General features: G+C 34.4%; 1 protein-coding gene across 6 annotated transcripts in view; it reads left to right on the top strand.

The window, feature by feature from the left end:
- Positions 1-22,456, top strand: part of LOC108972621 (thrombospondin type-1 domain-containing protein 4) — a 101,823-nt gene that overhangs the window by 65,730 nt on the left and 13,637 nt on the right. The window contains exons 6-7 of one of the 6 annotated variants that reach the window (XM_018939272.1): positions 84-186; positions 966-1,123. In XM_018939272.1, the coding sequence (XP_018794817.1) occupies positions 84-186; positions 966-1,123 (261 nt within the window). Of the gene's footprint in view, positions 1-83; positions 187-965; positions 1,124-6,183; positions 6,345-6,454; positions 6,473-22,456 lie in introns of those variants that run through there. The other 5 variants (XM_018939276.1, XM_018939277.1, XM_018939273.1 and 2 more) reach the window with 5 other exon arrangements.

The raw sequence follows: 22,456 nt of genomic DNA on the forward strand, positions 1-22,456 counted from the left end.
CATAAAAGTGTTTAATCAGTTGTGGCTTATAATTGTATCTGCTTATATTTATTCGAGTAAATTTCCTTCTGATCTCTCCATAGCCTTGCCCTGCTGCGATCGCGGACTTTCGCGCTGTGCAATGTGCCGCTTTCAATGAGGTTGATTTTCAGGGACAAAAATACACGTGGGAGCCATATATCAAAGGTTGGTGAATAAGTGAAGATAGTTACATTTTATAAATAAAGAGTTCTAAGTAAAAAAAAAACAACAAATGTATATACATGCGAGATTTTTTCCGCCTGTTCATGTTTGAAATTAAAATTTTTCGATCCAAAAATTATAATAAAGAAATAATAATTTTTAAATCAAAGCATTACCAGATTACTAACAAAAATATCTAAAAAAAAGTTTTATTAATTTTTGTCATTAAATTTTCCACAGGGCCAAAATTTTTCCTTCCGCTGTAAGAAATAACAGATATATAACCATATTTTAACCAAAACTTAAATTTTGTTCAATATGAGTGGTTTTTGTTATACCATTTTTCCTTCGCATGTGAACTGAAAAGTGACGTTACGTTATTTTGCATTTTTGGTGACTATATAATGCATTAAAAAATATTAAATTAATATCAAATTATTATTAATATTTTTTTATCTCGAAAATCTTAACACAAAATTATTTTCGTATTTCCTATTAAAAAAAAAATAATAATAATTCCAAAGCCGAATTGAAAAATAAAGACATGGCTTATTAGCCTAATCGACTAATTTAACTTAACTTTGATTTCGGGACTAAAAATTAGATTACCAAGTTTTCATCTAAAAAATTTGAATTAAAAATTAAATAACAAAATCAAATTTATTAATAATTTCGCAAGCCTGGATATATACATACTTATATACATTGCATTTATAAGGTTTTTTGCCGCTCAGTTTCTTTGCTTCTAAACTCTAATTTCCTTTTAATTTCCTTACTGTCAGAGGATGCCGAATGTGAGCTGAACTGCAAGCCAAAGGGTATGAAATACTTTGCCACACTCAACTCGTCGGTCATTGATGGTACGCCGTGCTTTAAGCCAGCTGAATATTATCGCTCGAATTATAGACAGCGTGCGATGTGTGTAGAGGGAGTTTGCAAGGTGAGTACTACAAATAATAAAATAATATACAAAATTATAATAAAATCGTATAACTCAATTATTGAAGGTACAGCAAGCATAGTACCCACTAAGAGAGGGTTTAGATATTTTTGTGGTTAAAAATATGTAGTTTTGATAGAAAACAAAAAAAAAAAATCGTTTCGTAGAATACTTTATGTTAAAATTTCGGTAACTCCTGGCGAACTCCTCTAGTTCTAATACTATTTTCCATAATAAAAATAGATAACTTAAATTCATTGCATATTTTTAGGCGTTTTTGGATTGCTTGCTCCACTCAAAATTGGTATTATATTTATTAATGTAAAGTGCTGCTGTAATTAGCAGTACATAATTTGTTTAGCTGTTAAATAACAGCATAAATTCTTGCTGCTGCTGTTCGCTAACATCCAGTTCTAACCAGAGAGGGTTGAAAGATATTTCCGCAGAGAATGTTAATGTAAATTGCTATTAACATTTTCTGCTGTGCATATGTGAATATGAATTGCATTTAACAGTTTTTGCTGTTCTGTCAGATACTGTTAATGTAAATTGCGATCTGCTGCAATCACAAACGATCGCAATTGAACTCTGCTGTTATTAACAGCAAAACATTTTTTTGATAATAGTAAAAGAAATTAATGTTTTTGGAGAAGCATAGTAAATACTTGGCAGAGTGCATAATTAAGCTAACCCAACCTGGCAGTATGTGCTAAAAATTGTGCAAATTAATTTTGTGTTTGTTATTCTTGCATTTTCGCTATTTTGTGCCATTCGTGTTACCTACTCTATAAATCTTACAAAAAAAAAAAAAAATATATATTTTTTTTCTTCCACAAATTATTAAAAACGACAGCATTGCCACTTCAAGTTTCGAAGCGAAATTGCGAACCGAACTGTTTTAAATTAATTTTGCTTCACTAAAATAAGCAGTCTCCCATATCTGAAGATCCCCGTGACCGAGACTATTTATACACACGTTAAGTGTTTAGCCAAACAAACTTCTAAATGAAAAGTAATCGAGATTTCAAAGTGGCAAGTGTTTAGCCAAACAAACTTCTAAATGAAAAGTAATCGAGATTTCAAAGTGGCGAGAATTGTCTCTATTTGACTACTAGTCTGTATATTAATTGCACTGCAATAAATGCCCGTTGGTTGCGTGCATACTAGACACACTTATGTAATGCTGTGCACACATGAATAGAGAACTTCTTTTATCCGCCCAAGTAGAAACTCCCCAAGCGCGCTTGTGCTGGCTGCAGCTGTTTTCAATCATTTCAAATTGCATAATTTGCCACAGCGGTGTGAGCGCTTGTCACTTTCGCCGCGCTCGCAAATCAAATCAAGTGGAATGGAAAGTATTTGCCAGCCATTTCGTTTGAGGAAATGAATAACGCGCTAAGGCACACAACTATAAACAATACAAGCTGCTTAACCATTTGACCCATATTTTGTTGCACTGACAAATAAAAGGCATAAATCAATAAAATATCTTGCGCTGCAACTCAAATTACGATTCAACCGCAGATTTTCATTGCATCAACGCCTCAATGTATGCCACACACAACTTACCGTCGATTGCGCACTCGCATTAAAAGAAATCTTTCATGTGTGTGTTTGCAAGTGTGCGCGTAGACATTAGTGTCGAGGCGAGCATAATTTGCCATTTTGCGGTTTCAGTACTTTGCAGGGGTTGTCTGCTGTTGAAATGCCTAAGAAATATGCAATCGCTGCGAGAGGTGCTTTTGTCGTCACCTTTGTTGGTGCTTTGCCGCTTGATTGCATTTTAATCGTTTTCAATTTGTATTCAATTGCAAAAGCCACAAAAGTAGTGCGCTAAAGCGCTTTTCTTTTGGTGTGTATGTGTGTCTTGATGGGCAAGGTGAATTTTAAATACAAGTTTATTGTTGTATTTTGATTGTAAAACTGTAAACGCTTTGAAGAATTGCTTACCATTCTCAGGGTTGTAGAGACCGTCAAAGATCGTAAAAAACATGTTAGTTTTTTTGAGAAAGGTTTCATTGAGATTATATTGGCAATTTTTCCGCTAGAGATCAGTAAAAAACTGCGACTAGTAATTTTTATATGCTTCTCTTGATGCCAATTTTACTCCATTAAGCGAGTTCTGCATTTACCGAATCAAATGTTAGTCCGATGGTGCAAGATATAGGCTATATGGTGGATGCATCAAAACTTTCCAGCCAAGTTCTCCCAGTTTTTGCCGAGTCATCAAAGGTGTGTGTGGTCCTGCGTTGTTTTGATTGAAGACGAAGCCTTAGAGTTCTGGTCGTTTTTTTCGAATGCTTGCTTCAATCTCATCAGTTGTTGACAATAAAATGTAGAATCAATCGTTTGACCAGGCTGCATGATTTCTTTTCAATCAAAACACTCAGCATAACCTTTCGAAGCATCAATCCTTGCGTTGTGACCATTTGTTGAGCCATGATCACACATCACACATTATTGTCGTAGTTGTTTCATTTTTCGTTTCCTGTTCCCATTCGCTCCAGAAATGGTTCGATTTAATTTCGTTTCAGCAAATAATCGCAGATGTTAGTTCGGTTCATTAAAATTTTCACAGAATATTCATCCCAAACATCGAGCTTATTTTTGCCAGCCTTTCTTAAATGGTTCAAAGCCGTTTGATGATGAAAGTTAAGTTCTTTAGCGATGTCAAGAATATGTTTCAAACGATTTTTCAAAATTCAATTATTTTACATAGATATTTTCCGGAACCACCATGCAAGCTGGCTCAGGCAAAACTGAAACTTTAAACGTATTTTTCTCGAAAGTGTCTTGACGGTCTTCTTTATTTACTTTTCTACATATATCTATACCATCAAATTAAATTTTTAACTATTTTTAAAAAATCATAAAAAAGTGGAAAATGGTTTTTAACGACAGTCTTCACTTCGTGAAACATTTTTTTTAACTTTACCTTATTTTCAGTTATTGCGACATTATTCTAAATTATTACTTTTTACTTTTTCGGGTTTCAGTTTGCTAGGAGGGTTGAAATTGTGGGTATGGTCACGTGTAAATTATCTGAGACCTGTCACTTTCTTCTTCTTTAATGGCGTAGACAACACTTACATCACTTTATTAACTGCTAATTTTTGAAGTTCTTAACTTTTTTATGTGTGGAATGAATAGCAAAGGTATGAATTGCATTTTTTGCGACCCAAATTCCTGAAAGTAAACATTCCATATAACTGATTAATATCTAAATAATGCATACATAACAATACATTTTTTCTTAGTTCATGCAGACTATCAGGTTCAGAAAATAATTTAGTCATCTGCCACATAAACTTTTATTCTCTGCTTTCTCATTCCCAGCATCGCCAGCGCATTTCATTAAGTGCCGGCTCCCATCTCTTTGTGATAACATTCGCATACATACATACATATTCACATAAAGTGATGTACATACGCATACCATTTAAGAAGCCACATTGAACCACAAGTAGCTTTCGCTTTCATGCCCTGTTAATTATTTCTTCACCTTCAAATTCTTATCGACAAAAGTCAGTGTAGCAATTTTATGAGGTTTCGGCGTTCGGCTGCCTTAAGTGGATGTGTACATAAATACATGAAGAAGTAGAGTTTTGTTGTTGTTGTGATTGCAAAGCGGTGGTTGTTTCTTTGTTTTTCTTGTGGTTTATGAGTTCTTTTAACTCTGCAGAAGTGCGACACCATCGTGGGAGTTTCTGTTTGTTTGCAAGCTGGTGCTTGCTACTTATGTGCCTATAAGAGGAGCTTATATGATTAATTCTATATGACACAACCTTATTATTATTATTATTACCTTTAAGAAAACTGTCAATATATATGCAACATTGAATTGAACGAATTTTCTTTGAAGGCTCAAATACTGAATAGACGCGGGACTCGATTTTCTAAACTATGTAGTAAATTAGAGATCACTACAAAGTTCTTATGTTTTCTTCTATATTCAGCTATGATATGCAATAGCTATGTTTCACTCATTAGTTAAAAATTTAATGAGACCAGTCCTCCCCCTGTTAAGTTGATAATGAACAAGTAAAATATGTACACTAGGCTGGTTGAAACCGCAAACGCTGGAGAAAAATATTTTTTATTTATGATACTTGCGTTTGGTGTTCTGTTATTAAAAACTGTGAGTCACTAAACCACAAAATTTGTAACTGCGGCATTCTTCTTACGCACAATGGTCTCTACCGATGAGTTATATATCTATGAGTGTATGTAGCCTTAGTGAGTTTAGGGCGTTACTATTAATAAGCAGTTTGTAGGTTTTTGTTGAGTAAATATTGTTGAACACATTTTTCTAGGAATAAATAAGCTTTCATACTATTAAGGCAGCCAATATTAAGACGCACTCTATAGTGAAGGAGAAGCTCATCCAAACTTAATAAAAATGATGCGGGATTCTCATTTGTGATTTGCATGGTTTTGAATACTTGTATACTAAAGGTATAAAAGAGGGATATAAAACAGGAATAACTAAGCTCGAAGTACGTTCAGAGTTAACACGTGAACTGTTAACTTGAGTGCTTGGAGATAATTGTCCCCAAATATCGAAATGAATTAATATTCGAATGTTGAAATTGACATCCAACATTGAAATAGACCTAGTAATTTATTGCAAATAAATATTATAAAATTTTACAAAAGAAATTTTTCACTTGGCCACTCTAAAAACAGCGCTGAGTCAGCACTCAGCTAAGGGTACATTTCGTTTTGTCGGTACGCGCTAAAAACAAAACAAGCAGTCGACTTCAAGATGCCTCCATTAGACAAGCATTAGAGCTTCATTTACTCCCTAGCGCCAAATTGAGACACCGAGCGTGGCCGACTGAACGACTGATCAAGTGAACTGATTGTGTGTGCGTAAACCAAAAATCGAACTTGGCTACGCTCCGGCAGCGCTGCGGCAGCGAGGCGCGAAGGTGTGCAAAAGTTGTTAAACGTCTGTCCGCTGTCTGTGCGGGCAATCCGTTTGGCAGTGATAGCAGCGACTGCGCCGTTTGCCAGTCTGTCGCACGGCGTAGTGTTCTCCAACACCGCTAACGCTCAGCCGCTAAGTCAACTAGATTGGCTAGTTCGTAGAAGCAAACGATTTTCAATTTCAATATCAAAACGAGACCAGCGCGTGCTGGACGTATGTGTTTTTCGCTGTGCGCAATCGAACGAATCGAATTTGGAGAGTATTTTTTTGAAAAGTAAATTTATTTTGGCGGTAATTTCGAAACTTTGTAGTGTTTATGTTATCGTGGCGGCGTTGGTGCAGTTTCGTAGCTATGCTTCTGAGCAAAAGTTAGCGCGAGCGAGAGTTCATGTGACTGATTTATGCAGAACTGTGTATTAGTATGAAGATGATGTGTGTTGATTGATTTGATTTGATTAGACAGTGATTTGATTGAGGAAGAGTGTAACTCAATTGAAATAAATGTGTTTTGCAGTTCTGAGGTGAAGGAATTAAGTGACATTTTAGAACTGGGCGACGATCGAAAATTTTATACTTTAAATGCTGAAAAATACATGTAGCTTGGTCAAGAAATTTTAAGAATATAGAATTGATGGCGGGTGCAAAGAGTGTGAAATGGAAAAAAAAAAAATATATATATATATATAAATGGCACTGAATACCTTTTCTGGCTCCTTACAATCTTTATGTTAGCCATCTTTGTTATGGGAAAAATTAAACATATTTCTTATGTATTGTTTTTTGTTTGCGGAAATATTAACACAATCTAAAGAACTGCGGCACACAGACCCTTAAGGCCTTTCACTTTCTTATATCAAATAAAATTATACCGGAAAAACAAATTAACTTTTTTTGCCATTTTTCATTTTTATTATGTTTTTCGTGGTGAAAATCCAAAAATGAAAACAAGAAATTTTTGTAAAATATTTTTTTGAAGATTAAAAAAAAAATGTATACAATATTTTTTTTTGGAAAATTTAATTTTTATAAAACTTTCATTGAATGCTTTGATGTTCTAAAAGTTAAGTATGTCTATTTGGCAAAATATAGTAAATTTTTATGCGATTATATAATATAAAAACGCAGTTTGCCGACCCATTTACTAAAACCTTCGTACTTCCTGACGTCTGGCGGATGCTTGAATACCCAGGAATGTGCGTGTTCTTTTCCCAAATATTAGTTTCATCATTACTACGTCTGTTGTTTCTTTCTTGTTTTTGGTTTGACATTGTCAGTAGCAGACATGTCAGCAGTTAATTGAAATTTGTTCCACCTTATTGGCAATTATGTTACGATTATTTATATGCTCCCTTTATGCACAACACTTTGCACTGTTATTGTATTTATTGTTGTCATGTTTTTGCTATCGAAAAGATAAATTGCAACAATGAGAACGTCAAGTGCGTTTATCAGTGTGTGCATGTGCGTACTCGTGCTTTACACGCACTTAAATGCCACAGCGTTCGAATATAGTGCAAAAATACCCGGCAGAAAATTGTATGGCCACGAGGAATTTTTGGCATTTTTTTTTTCATTTGTAAAGTGTTGTTTTTGCAGTGTGTAGTACCGGTTATAATTTTTGTGTTATACTTAACAAAGGCGATTTAGTCATGTGTGTCCGTCTATCTGACTGTGTATATGTACGTGAGCTAGTCCCTTAGTTTTTGAGATAACGATCTGAAAATTTTCAAACGTCTTTTTATCCACAAAAGGTTTCTAATTTGGCGAAATCGCCGATATCGGTTCACTATAGCATATAGCTGCCATACAAACTGAGCAATCAAAATTAAGCTTTTGTATGGAAAACTTTTCCATTTGACGAGATATCTGTAAGAAATTTGGCACTGATTATTGGCTAAGACATTAGTGTCGTCTTCGAAAGAATTGTTCAGATCGGACTACTATATCGTATAGCTGCCATACAAACTGAACGATCGGAATCAAGTGCTTGTATAGAAAACTTTTTTATATAAGAAGCTATCTTCACGAAGCTTGGTATGGATTATTGTTCAAGGTAACGCTATCGCCGAAAGTGTTCTAATCGGACCACTATAGCTTAAAGCAGCCATACAAACTAAACCACCAAAATCAAGTTTTTGTATGCAAATTTCTGCTTTTTTGAGAAATTATCTTCACGAAATTCCGTACAGAATATTGTCCAATAAAATGCCACAATCTTGGAGGTTATTGTTTACTATAGCATATAGCTGCCATATAAACTGACCAATCAGAAGCAAGATAAAGATCTTTTTATACCTTTTTAAGCCATTAAAAATGAGACTGTAAAGGTTATTATAGCTGCAATGCGGCCAAAGTTAACGGTTCCCTTTTATATAATTATTTTCTCGATGTAGAGCAATTTTTAGTTCGTAGCACTGTTTGGCTGGTGGGGTTTTGAATTATATTTGAGAACATGTATCTGGGCTCCCATTCTCCTACTGGTCCTCTTATTCGCTGAATGTCCAACAAAATACAGTTAACGCACAACAATTAGTTTATTATAAAGTATGTTGCACTTTGTAAATAAATACAAAATACAGATGAAAACATACCAATGCAACACATTGCATGAATATCAATGAATATGCGCCTATTGTGGCATTTATTATGTACGTAAGCAGTTAGAAATATTTGAAGTGTAACGCGCTGTTGCATCTGTGCAAATATTTTACACTGAAATGCCATTCAGATATAAAAGTGCGTATTTTATAGGATATAGAATCAATTAAAATTTTCTATGGTAACATTTTCAATAGTAAATGGGTAGATGATAGATAAAAATTAATTGAGGTTTTGCACTGGGACTTACCCTCTTTTGTGTCCTCTTCTACATCATATATGATCACAAAGGTCCAGCGCTCTGAACAAACAAATAGGAAGAATAGTTGAATTAGATACATTTTTAAGTTTTTTACTAAATACTTACGGCTTACATTTGAGTCGCTGATTCTGATATTTTTATTGGAAAATTATTAGAAAAAGTGGTGCATATTGATTCTCAAACTGATGAAATTCTGTCTTTAAAGATGACTTCTAACTACCATACCTTCATGAATCTTATTTAAAGGCAGCATTACGAAAACACGTTGTTTCAAAAGCAAAAATATTGTTTTTTTTTAATTCTGTTAGACAAACTATATATAAGTACATCCATATATAATATAATATACTATATATAAATAGTATGCCATTTATAAGCCACCATAGCGAATTGGCAAAATATGCCAAGCTCAATAACAACTAAACTCACTAAGTAAAAAAGCCTCACAGACCTTTCCATGAGCGCATATTTGTAGCAAATAAGTTTAAGCTGAGCTTAATATCACATCTGAGCGGCAGATTTCCATCACTCAGCACGATATAAGCTGTCGTATTTAGATTAGTTTACAAGTTTGTACAAAATGTTGCAGCGATCAAGCAGAGAATTTCGAAAAGTTGGCGGCTGCCGAAGTGGCTTGTGGGATTAGTTTTATAAGGAAAATAAAAGACCACAGATATATGCAAATATTATGTTTAGCATTGCTTAAAAATAAAAATAAATAAATTGATTTTTTATGGCACAAACACGAAAATTGCGGCAATTAACTAATAGTTCCTTCATTTTTTGCCATTAAATATTGTTTACCAACAAGCGGCCGCGTGTAGGTGTAGGACACACAGCATAGCTTTGTATTTGTAGCAATTTGAATTGATTTAGTTGGCCAAAGCTAATTTCTATTTAAATTATTATAACGATTTCGGTTAACAAAATTATGTATGTAATAAAATAAGTTGAATGTGAGTGAAAAGAAAACGCTCTGAATATTTATGAATCTATACACATGTATGTATATATATTTTGTATAAGATAAGGCTGAAAAATTAGCATTTTTATGCTCATTTAATTTTTCATTCATCCAAATCTGCTGCACGACTTATGACGCAAAGTAAAAAGTAAATTATATTATATTTCATATTCACAACTAAACAAAATCTGAATTAGTCTACTGAAAAATATACCCTTTTTTAACCCAAAAAATTAAGTTTACTTTTTGGCTTTAAATCTGATTTGCATATGCTCTTTATATTGTCTCACTTTTAAGTTATCTTCTCCAAAAATTTCAACTAATAAATAAGCCAAAGAAGATTATTAAAACTAGCTTAGCGCTGGTTGTTGAATTTCTTTTCGGTAAGCTTTCGGTTTAATTGGTGGCATATGCCTATGACCATTCGTAGGAGGTGTTAATAATGCCGAGGTGTTAAAAACCTCCTCTACTTATGAGATAGTCATAACAAAATGAAAGAATGACTAAAATGTATATTCAGTTTAAATTATAATTAATTATTGACTTTGCTTTAGTCGCGCTGCGGCTCAGCTTCTTCGCTATTTTTGGCATGCGTTGAACTAGTAAGTGTCAGGTTAATATTTTCGCTTTAAAAGAAGTGTACTAATATATAATTTTACGACTGGAGTAGGCATGTGCTATGGAAATATCATCGCTTAGGTATAACCGCATTTATTCATAAATATTATATATCTCAGCTATCAAATGAAAGAAGAATTCTTGTCAAAGTGATAATATCCAATAATTTTGCATAGGTCACCTAAAATACAGAGCAACGTAACATGCTAAAAACTTAACTTAAGTTTTTTATTGCATAAGATTCACTACATAATATTACAGCTTCCACTGTCAAATATAACCAATATATAACCTATATATAACTAATATATAACCAATATATAAACATTTTACACTTAAATTTTGTTTCTATATGATTTCTATTATATGGTTTTTCTTTTGCATTTTAGGTGACGTTATATAGTACCCTTAACACATTAAAAACCGTTTTCATATATGAAATCAATCTAAAAAGCCTATATCAGCTTCTTGGAATACATTTCTAATCTAAACTACTTTAATAAGTCTGAAACATCTCCATCTCTTGATTTGAGAAATCTTCAGTGAAAGCTGCAGCTACTATAAAAATTTATTGTAACAACGAACTTGCAACCATTCTCTGAAATGATTATAACCATTTGCAAGACATCAAAAACCCTTTTTCTCCCATATCTCCGAAACTATATGGTCTACCAACGAGCACGACGTCATATGAAAATGACATGAAGCACTAAAATTTGGTCAAAATGGTTACTACTGTCTTTTTGTTGTATTCTTTTTTCATATATTTCGATGACCCGCATTTCGACTGCGCTGAATGTTGTCTTTGAGCTCTTCGATTGAATGGAGTAATCCTTTGATTTCACGTACCCAAAGAAAAAATAATTTAGAGGAATTTTGAGTCAGCAATTTCTCGAAATTAAGGAATTGCCCAACTTTGCTCGTAATTTGTTTTGCTGGAAATAGAGACCGTCTGCGACGATTTCGTCAAAATCCGGAACTAATGGTTAACAACGCGATATAACGCTCATTTCCTAATAAATAACCCGTGAATATTCCGCAACAAATGGTAAATTTTGGGAGGTTTGTTGACGAAACCATTAAGCCATAAATGGGCTTCATCTGAGAATATGATTTATCGGATTTCCGGATTTTCCGGGATCTTGAACCTTACTGAGCACATTGACAAAATTGTACACAAATACGTTAACAAACACGGTGGCCACAAGCCGTCAGAATCGGGTCATAAAAGTAAAAAAATAAACATAGTTTTTGAAATTCACAGTTTTTAGTGTTCCATTCCTGATCATTCCTTAAGGGGTTGTGAATCTTTTCCGTTATTGATAATTTTGGCTGGGTATTCTCCTTTTTACTGACGTAGACACTGCTTTTGCGGAAATTTGAGGTTTCTCTTCCGGGGCTGTTTATTGCTTTTCCCAAACCCTGCGAACAATCCAGGCGAGGGATGGTTCGCTCTCAATTCTCACTTTAGCTCGTCTTCAAACGGAGTTCAAACTTTGGCTACCCAGAGCATACATGGTCTAAGAACAGAAGTCGTGATCTGCTTAAGCCATATGTAATATAAAAACATCGAACTTTCCACAGGGCTCCATCCTCCATTTGCTGGGTATATGCTTAAATTTTCTTTTTGTTATAAAAATATTTGCTTCAAAGTTGTAAATATGGAAAAATAATGAGACTTCATCAATTTGGTGTAATTAAACATTTTAAAATGCTTACGATGTGAGTATATTTGCACCGTTGAAACATGTGTAGCTTTACTCAGTAATTAGCACATTATTTGCGATGGCGCCAGCTCATAAATGATGTCAAATAATATACAACTCTTTAAAGACAGCAAAATTATTTACGATAATAATATTTATTATAATAATTGTGCTAGTATTTAAGCCGCCCAATAAGCCGACGATTTTCTCAAAGCGCCACGCTAAAATTGGCTCGTAAATTGATAGCTTAGCGCTTAACCATAAATGTTGGCATTAAAATGACGAATGAAGACTGCTGCATGATGAAGATGTGAACATGTGTGTGGTTCTGCGGTTGACAGATCGATATTTGCGGTGCTTGCCACCACATTAGCGCCTAATAGCAATTCGATATGGCCCCGATTGGCCATGGCAAGTGCATTGTAATCAAAACCATTACATTTTACGCAAATGTCACAACCAAAATTGGCGCTTAAATCATTTGAGATGCTAGAATTAATAACAACAAAAGTTGAGTTTATAAACGCCACTGCTGGAAAATGCAAATGTGGCTGGAGCACCCTTTCAAACGAAGCGAGTAATTAACCCAATTTGTAGGCATTGCGAAAATGGTAAAGCTGTTGAATGCCGGCTGCGCACTGCCTACCGCCTTGTTTGGTATGTGCAGCGCCTCAAGTGGCGGTGTCTGATGAGTGGAAGTATGTACGTATGCATGTATGTGCTTGCAAAAAGTTTGTAGACAAGCGACTGATGGCGGCGCTGCGTGGCGACTTGCCTGTGTTGGGAGCCTATCTGTCGGCCTGTCAGCAATGTGGCATAAATTTATGGTTGATTATAGATAGATACCGATCGAAATCATACTAATAGATACATTGAAATTGAGTGATGAAATGTCGAGCTTTAGTACGAGCTTTACTTTATACTTAAATGGTGAAAAAATATCGAAAAATGTATTATAAATATTTTGACATTGGTCGCCTTGAGGTAAATAACGACAGATCCTTGCAGGGTCCACTGATATTATAACCAATATTTCTATAAGAAGAAGAAGATTCTGCGCCAGGATCAAACTGTAGCAAATCAAGCATTCACCCGCATTGATTTCATTTCGAAATTTGTTAATGAGTTCCCAAAAATTGGTTCACCAAATAGTTTTTTGATTTGTTGCATCATTCATGATGAGTCAACAGATGAGTCACTTTTGCTCTGTTTAAATCTTTGAATTTCGATGATCTCAGATAAGCTGCTGACAACAAAGGAATGCGTTCTAGTTGAGGGCGCGCATTGTCAGCACCTTTCAAACATACAACGCTGAATACCGAAGATATTATAACTAGTGACGACACCCGCATAAACTCTTTGTGGTTAAGAAGCCGCATACATGTCGCTAATTTCACATAAAATTTGTGTAATAAAACAAAATAGTTTTACTAATTAAATGCTTGGTATTCTTATTGCGCATGGGAATAATAAATTAATTAAATATGCAAATCTGAAGTGACAGCTCATTGTAAGCTAACCCATAAACCACCAATTAGAATTATAATGAAATTGTTGCAACATTTCAACCGATCTATAACCATACATACTCCTATGAACAAAACTGTTGGATACATAGTTTATTAACCGTTTAATTTAATATAGCAATTCGCATATTTGTCTTCTGACTTTTAGTTAAATACCCAAGATATATAAAGAAAACCCCCCAACAATCGCGGACAACACCAATCAATGTTATGGAAATGTATTCACACTAAATGTGTATTTATTAAAATATACTCCTGCGTTAATGTTTCAAATTGTATTTCAATTCAAATTGTTGCAATTTCAAAGAGCTCAAAAGTCCATAAAATGTTATGAGCATAACACTGGCAATTAATACTAATGTGGATATTAGACTGTAATGATTTGTTGGATAACATAAAAGCGTAAACAATCTTTTTGCATATATTTTTAAATATGATAATTGCAATGAACGAAACATAAATTTGCAAAGTTATGACGGCAAAATCGCAAATATATTTATAAATTGTTTTTACATTGCAGAAATCTTGTTTGAATAATGGTATAAATATATAAATATGTATGAGTTGTAGATTAAATGAAAAAAAAAACAAAGCGTGCAGTCACTATAAAGAGAGTAAAAATTTGATTTTAAAGAAAAATATTAAAACCGAGAGTATTGCAATGACGTGAATAATTATGTACTACAAATTCTGCGACGCTATCTTGTCAAATAAAATAGTTGTCCATACAAAATTTCGATTTTGAGCGATCAGCTTATATGGCAGTCATACGCTATATTGCTCGGATCTCAATGATTTGTTCGTATATTGTACCGTTGCTTTGGAAAATAATTCTTACCAAATTTCGTTAAAATATATTGACAAATGAAAAAGTTTTCCATACAAATATTTGACTTGATCGGTTAATTTGTATGACTGATATGAGCTATGGTGATCCGATCTAAGCAATTTATTTTTAGATTATGCAGATGTATTCTAATTTAATTCATGTAAAATTTTGTAAGAATATCTATTCAAATAAAATAACTTTACATATAAGAACTGGATTTTTAAAGGTCAATTTGTATTGCAGGTAATGGTTCTAGTGATACGATTTGAAGAGTTTACTCGGAGATAATATTATATTCTGAGAAAATTATTTACGCCCAATTTTGTAAGGATATTTATCAAGTTAGATTATATAGTGATCCCATCTGAACAATGTGTTCGGTGATTATATAGCTTGATTCGTGATCTTAATGAGGAATGATTTTTAATATACGAAAGAATAATTTTCGGCATTTATTTTTGGAATATAATCTCTTTCAAAGTCCAATTTTCGATCACTCGTTCGAGCATTTCAACTGGTAACTGGCGAATGACACGCTTGATTTTTTTCTCCAAAGCCTGAATCGAAGTGAGATTATTCGCATAGACTTTAAAGTTTACATATCCCCACAGAAAAAATTTTTAAAGGTGTGATATAACACGATCTTGGTGGTCAATCGATCGGGCGAAAACGTGAAATTATCTGCTCAAAGCAGTGTTCTCTCAATTGATTGATGCGATGTGTGCGAACTGGCGCCGTCTTGTTGACATGGACCGATGTTTCCACCGGCCTACAAACTACACAAAATCGTTGTTTTTTTCTGGATGAATGGCAGCTCTCGAATTTTTTTAGGTAGGTCTTTGTCCCAAATGCGCCAATTTTGCTTGTTTACATAGACATTGAGCCCGATATGGGCCACATTGCTGAACAAAATTTGGCTCGTAAACATCTTCTTGGAACTTTTCAAAAGCCCATAGAGCGGACCGATGTCGCTCGAGCGGCTTCAGTTCTTGCACAGGCTGTATTTAGTACGCTTTCAATTTAATATTTCAACGTGAAGTGCGCGAAGTCACTCCATACGTCAGTCCGAGTTGCTGCGAACGGCGCCGAATCGACTCTCCACGGAATAATTGTAAAATAATTCATGTTAAATGAATTTGTTGTAAGACAAACGATCTTCAAGTAATAATTAAGCGCTCATACTTATACACTTTCTTTGCGGTTTTTAAGAACTTATTTTGTTAAAACTTATATTGTTAAAAGTAAAAAAATAGTTCTTTTAGGATCCAGAATTTTGTTCAGGGTTCAGCCCACATCTTCAAATAATGCTTTTGTAACTATTAGTTATAAAATTGAAATTTTCAATTCAATTAAGTTATAGTTTTATCATTTTATGAGTATATACATACCATATATGCATCATTACTCTTCTTAACTGCAACGAAATGGTTCGGAAATCCGATAGAACGTTTCCATTTTCGCGATTTTTGTAACTTCTGTAGAATGAGTTTAGGTGACTTAATAGATTTTATTCTTCATATTGCATAAGGTCATATTATCATATTATATTAAATGAAATGCAGAACACTAAACATCGGTTCTTAGAAAAAATTTGCATAAATAGAACGTGTATCAGTATTAGTGAGAGAACATAAGTATATTTTTATGAGCGATGATTCGATTAGTATAGATGACAGATATTTTGCACGCAAACTGAATACCAAATAAGCTATGACTAAAGTTTAATAATATGTTATGGCAGATACTCAAACATACGCACATATGGATGTACGGAGAGCTCAATCAAAAAATCGCAACACATAAAAAGTGTCAACATAAAAATAGGTGATAACAACAATATTACTTATAAATACTTATAAATACTTATGTGTTTACCTATATACAAATAAAATATTCAAAATTGTAGTTGAAGGGGGAAAAAATTTAGAAAATAATTAGGAGCATTGCAACACGTACATAAAAATTGGAAGTGCGAAATTGAAAGCAAAAAAACATAAAAGTTTTTGCAATTCCGAATTGATGGAAAAATTCCGTTTGCCAAGCTGAAGTTCATTTTGATCCGTTAAAACGCTACGCGCAGTTTTGTATATTTTTATATATTGTTATTATTACTCGCACTTAGTAGTCTCAGTGTACAACATATGGTACATGGGGGAAAGAGCAGAAAGATATGTTGCTAAAAGCACTGCTGAAAACCGCTCTCTTAGGCGCTGGTAGGTAAAACATATATTCACGGGATTCTAAATAAAGCATTTTACTTTTTTGTTGCATGAAAACACTTTTACAAGTTATGTTTTAAAGTCTTCAACAATAATATGATAGCATTCCTGCGCTCCATTTTCCTTTATAACACTTCTCCAATAAGGAAATGTCCTCATGGAACCGCTTTGTTCGTCACTCACAGCACCAAATTTACTGGAAAGAAATCCACAGAGTCCAGCATATATATGTTTTTATGGAAATATTAGACCCTAAAACTTTATATGACAAATTTCTATTTTATGGATTCCTAGAAGATTTTGGACAACGTTCGCACCACATTTTTAGGCGTGTTTTTCCAGATCATTCAATTTTTCTTTAGCTCTAATAAAGCTCGATAAGAGCGCTTTAAATAAAACAAAAAACCATTTGGGATATCAATGAAATTCTTTATTCTTGTGAAAGTACGTTCGATGCCATTATGTATGGAACTCGATTTCTGTTGCATGGCCACCACGAGCACGCTTGCCAAAGTCCAAACGCTGAACCCAAGATTTGACTGTTTTCAAGCATAAATCGGCCGATACCACTGCAATTTGACATTGCATTGGTGACTCATGGAGTACGTGTGGATTGCTGCCTAACAAATAACGCATATTTTGCTTATTGACGAAGCCATTCAGCCAGAAATGAGCGTCATGGCTGAAGACGATTTTACGATGAAAACCCGGATTCCATTTTCAAGTACTCAGCCAAATTCTCGAACATGCGTTGATTCTTGTGGTTAAACCAAGGAAAAGATCCAAAAGTGTGGAAAATGGATTCCATGAATGGAATGAAAAACAAATGAAAAATCGAAACATAAAATTGTGAAATTCTTCATCAAAGACATGAAAGAAAACCAGTTTAGTATCAAAATACCACTGGCGATGAAAAAGGATTTATTTAAAGAATCCTAAAGGGAGAAAATCACGGGTTAATCCGGGACAACCACCAACAGCGATCGAAAAACGAGCAGAATGGGTAATTTTGTTACACAAAAATGCACCTGAATAAAAAGTAAATTTTTTCGGCATACAATCAGAGTGCCTGGCTGGGAGCTGCTACTGCTTCTGCCGTATTCAGTAGACTTCTTAAATTTATTTTCATCGATATAAACTGAGCAGCACTCCGATATCTATGCAGACGTCGAGAATTGGGTGTCCTGATTACGATTTTAAGTTTAAAAATGTTCTATCACGTTTAGCTATTTTCGTAATTTAAGCAAATTGTGGTGTTTGATCACCGTATCACTTGACAGCAACACCAAAAATCAACCCAAAATTAACAAAAAACAGTCCTAGCATCACATTCGCAAAATTAATGAAAACTAGTGTTATCAAATTATGAAAAATTTTGTTGATTTCTGAATTTATTACTTGCCGTTCTTTTTCCTTCTTTAAAACCACTGTAAATTTGAAATAATGTACACAATACATATAAAGCTGATTTTACACTTTCATAGTAAACATGCTTTTAAACGCTCTCTTTTACAATTCCAATGAAAGCAAATAAAACCGCAAGGTGGGCCGTTAACTTAATGCCTGAGTAAACAAATCTCTCAGCAGTTTTATGCTCACACTTCAGAAGTGCAAATAAACAGTTTGGATACACAAATAAACCTGCTAATGACTTTCAACTGCAATCGAAGTATAAAAATAAAATTTATAGGTAAACAAAAGGCAAAAGTTGCAACAGTGTGCTCCCCTTGGAGCTAAGAGCACGTGAGTGATATGAGGAAGGTGCATTGATACGGGTAGCCGAATTCATGACCTGCAACTGTCAAAAACGCTTTTAAATCACTTTGAAAAATATAAAAGTGCTCTCACATACATAATTAGGTGTCACGGTATACAAGTATTGAGCAGTTAGGGCTCGCAGTTTAAAAGCTGAAAGTGTTATCGCACTTTAAATGTAATTGATGGATTTTTTATTGCCGATTTTCCAACAAATGACCAATATTACTCACATTACTTTATATATATATGTATATATAAGTGTGTGTGCTTATTAGGGTGTGTTACAAGCATTACGAAGCACAATGAATTATACGAAAATGTAACAAAAAAGCGCCAAAATGTGGCAACTCACTGTTCATTCACAGATTCTCACACACCGCCACACAAATTGTATGCCATTATTAAATAGCTTTAATAGGCTTTATAAACAGCTAATTAAAATCAAATAAATTTAAATTGTTACCGCCGACTGTTGTGTTTCCTATCAGTTCGATTTTTGCGTTAATTTTTGTTTACGAATTAACTCAAGGTCAATGGTTGCTCCTACTTGTACAGAATTTTTTATGTACATATATACCGTATATATTTACACATTACATATTTAAATGTATTTTACTTTTTGTTGTTGCGTAGTAACATAAATACAGTACTTAATTTCACTTAGTCTATTTATATGACAGCTATATGCTATAGTGGTTCGATATGAGTGAATTTCATTGGAGATTATACCGTCACTTTGGAAAATAGCTCACGGCAAATTTCGAGTAGATATTTCGACAAATAGAAAAATTTTCCCTACAACAACTTGATTCCGATCGTTCAGTTTGTATGACAGCTATATGGTCCGGTATAATTAGCGAAATATGCAAAAAATATTATTGCTCGATTTACAGGGTAGTCGAAAAAGTCTTTTCTTATTTCTAATCAAACTTCATCTTATTTTTTTTTTTTTATATTTATAATGAACTTTGAAAAACCAAGTTTATACCATTTTGGTCGACCTCTTTTTGCCAATTTTCCGCTAAAGAGATTATTCCATCTGTGTAAAACTTTTCTGCGACAAGTAATTTTCACATGCTTCTCTTGAAGCCAACTTTACTCCATTAAGCGAGTTCTGCATTTACCGAATCAAGTGTTAGTCCGATGGTGCAAGGTCAGGGATATATGGTGGAGACATCAAAAGTTCCCAGCCTTGCTCGCCCAGCTTTTGCCGAGTCATCAGGGATGTGTGGGTTCTAGCGTTGTCCTGATGGAAGATGAAGCCCTTTCTGTTGATCAGTTCTGGCTGTTTTTTCGATTGCTTGCTTCAATCTCAACAGTTGTTTAGAGTAAAATGTAGAATCAATCGTTCGACAGGCTGGATGATTGTTTTCCAATCCCACCAAACACTCAGGATAACCTTTAGAGGCGTCAGTCCTGGCTTTGCCATCCATTTGTTGAGGTTCACTACGCTGAGAACATGATCTCTTTCACACATTATTGTCGCATTTGAATCACTTTTCGTCTCCTGTCACCATTCACTTCACAAATGGTTCGATTTCATTTCGTTTCAACAAAGAATCGCAGGTGTTAATTCGGTCCATTAAACTTTCCACAGACTATTCATGTGGTATCCGAAGATCAAGCTTCTTTCTGTAGGCAGCCTTCAGCTACTTATGTGACGGTTCTGGTCAAAATTTTCCATAATTTCATCGACTTTTTCAACGATAGGTCGACCAGAAGGAAGCGAGAAAACCATTGTTATGCTACCCGCACTGATACAGCAACAGTTTAGGAAGACGAAATTTCACAAATTTCATTGGTGCCTTTGCGTGACCAATATAGCGAGTTTTTTAATTATTTTCCCTCATTTTTGAAAAGCTGTAACGTTTTTTCAACTTCCATGAATTTGAGTTTTTTTTAGGTTAAATGATGTTTAAAATCTCATCATCCCTGATATGATACAATGTGATTGGTAGCTCTAGAGATATATGATATGCAATGAGATCTATAGACAAAATACGAAAAGACTTTTTCGAGTACCATATATATTTTATCTCGTTGCTACAAACTTCGTCTCAAACTTATTGCACCCTTTGCAGGGTATGATTAGCTAAATTTTCACATTTTCATACTGACAGCAGCGACAATGTCATTGCTTTTTTGATCTAGGATATGACCGAAAAAATATCATTGGCCTAGTTATATTTTTATTCATTGGTGGATTAATTCATAAGCTTGCAAAAATTATTTATTATTGTTTCCTTCCCAAAATATGTTTCCCTCACCGTAGAGATCAAAACAAAAATGTTTACAAATACACGAACAAAATTTTGGAATTGACGAAAATGTGGCAATCTGGGACTATTTACTTTCAATGTAGCGGTTTTTATTTGATTTCCTCAATTCGCGTGAAAATTTTTTATATTAATTTATATTTCAGATACCTCATACTCGTATATGCATGAATCTATGCAAATTTATTAAGAGTAATATATCATCTCGCCAAGACTGACTGCAACTTGTATTTAACGATGTGTCAATAGTCCATGCAACGTTTATTCAATCATTTCACTTCCTTCTACGCGAAATCGAATATTTATTTCTTGGCAGTATATTCACGCATTTCAGCACATCAATTATTATGCGCTTTTATTGCATGCAAATATTTACAAAATCGTCTACATAGCACCAGTTGGCGCTTGTGCCACCCGCGTTAGCTAACCAGCCCACAATATCCATTAGAGCCGTTGCTCGCGCGTGAAATCAAGATATGCCGTCGCTCGTTGCTTCCGCGGCCCTTTTGACATTCACATGACAGCTCCCACAATTGGCGCACGGCAATAATTTCTATGCCCACGGCCTGCTACCACTAACTAGACATGTCTATGTTGTGGGCTATCTGCCTTTACAGCTGCCAATCAGGCGCGACGCCTGCCAATGTGATACGGTTGATGTGCTGGCGCACTTATGTTAACGTTGTGGTTGTCATTTGCCCGGTAGGCGGTAAATAAAAAATACGCAACTGTCATTTTCAATGTCAAAATTGACACATCGAAGTGTTACTTTTGCGGTTATGTTTCATATATTTACCCATGCATTGGGTATTTACTGACTTACATAGCTCATAACTATTTTTTGTTTTCACCTAATATGCAACTTATGTGTGGCTTGCATGCTGCTCAATTCCATTGCATGCCTAAGCTTGAAATTTATCACCAACAACAGCATAGAGACATACAGAGAGCCGGACTTACGTGATTACAATGAATGCGTCGCCACACAGGCTGACAGTTATTGGGTTGTAAAGTTGTTTGGTTGCCAGTGATGTTGTTAGCAGCGATGATAATTGTCAGAGAGATGTCATCCATTTGGTACTGGGGAAGCTGTGTGCTGACAGCGCAAGACATTGTGGGTGCTGCCAAAGTGCTTTCATGTTTACAATGTAATAATAGAAAACATAAAATGTGGTCGAAGTGGTTTAGATAAAGTGAGGCAAGCATATTGTGATAGGAAATATGCCAATGTCTTTCTTACTAAAAGAATCAGCTTTGAGGGTGTGAACTCAAAACATTTACTGGTAAAGCTTTTTAAGCCCATATTACTATTGGGATATGGAAGGATTCAAAGTGTTAGTATTTAATCTAGAAGAAAATGGTTTCACCTTAACGCTGGCATTATGTTCGATTGTCGTAGACACCTTATAGCCGTGTTCTCGTATGTAGCGAACTCACCTTTTGTTTCTCACTTGATAGTTTTGTTATAAAAGAAATACCGCACAGCACAGGGTTTTTTTTTGGAATTGTAAATTTTCTTTTTATTCTATTTTATTTCGGAATATTTTCAAAACATTATATACTGATCGAATACCCCACTCGGCGGCGGAATCAACGTACGATGATGGACGTGGAAGCGAAAAAAAAGAACAAAAAGATGCTGCGAAA

Source organism: Bactrocera latifrons, unplaced genomic scaffold (genome assembly GCF_001853355.1).
Source record: "Bactrocera latifrons isolate USDA-ARS-PBARC rearing strain unplaced genomic scaffold, ASM185335v1 scaffold_41, whole genome shotgun sequence".
NCBI lineage: Eukaryota > Metazoa > Arthropoda > Insecta > Diptera > Tephritidae > Bactrocera > Bactrocera latifrons.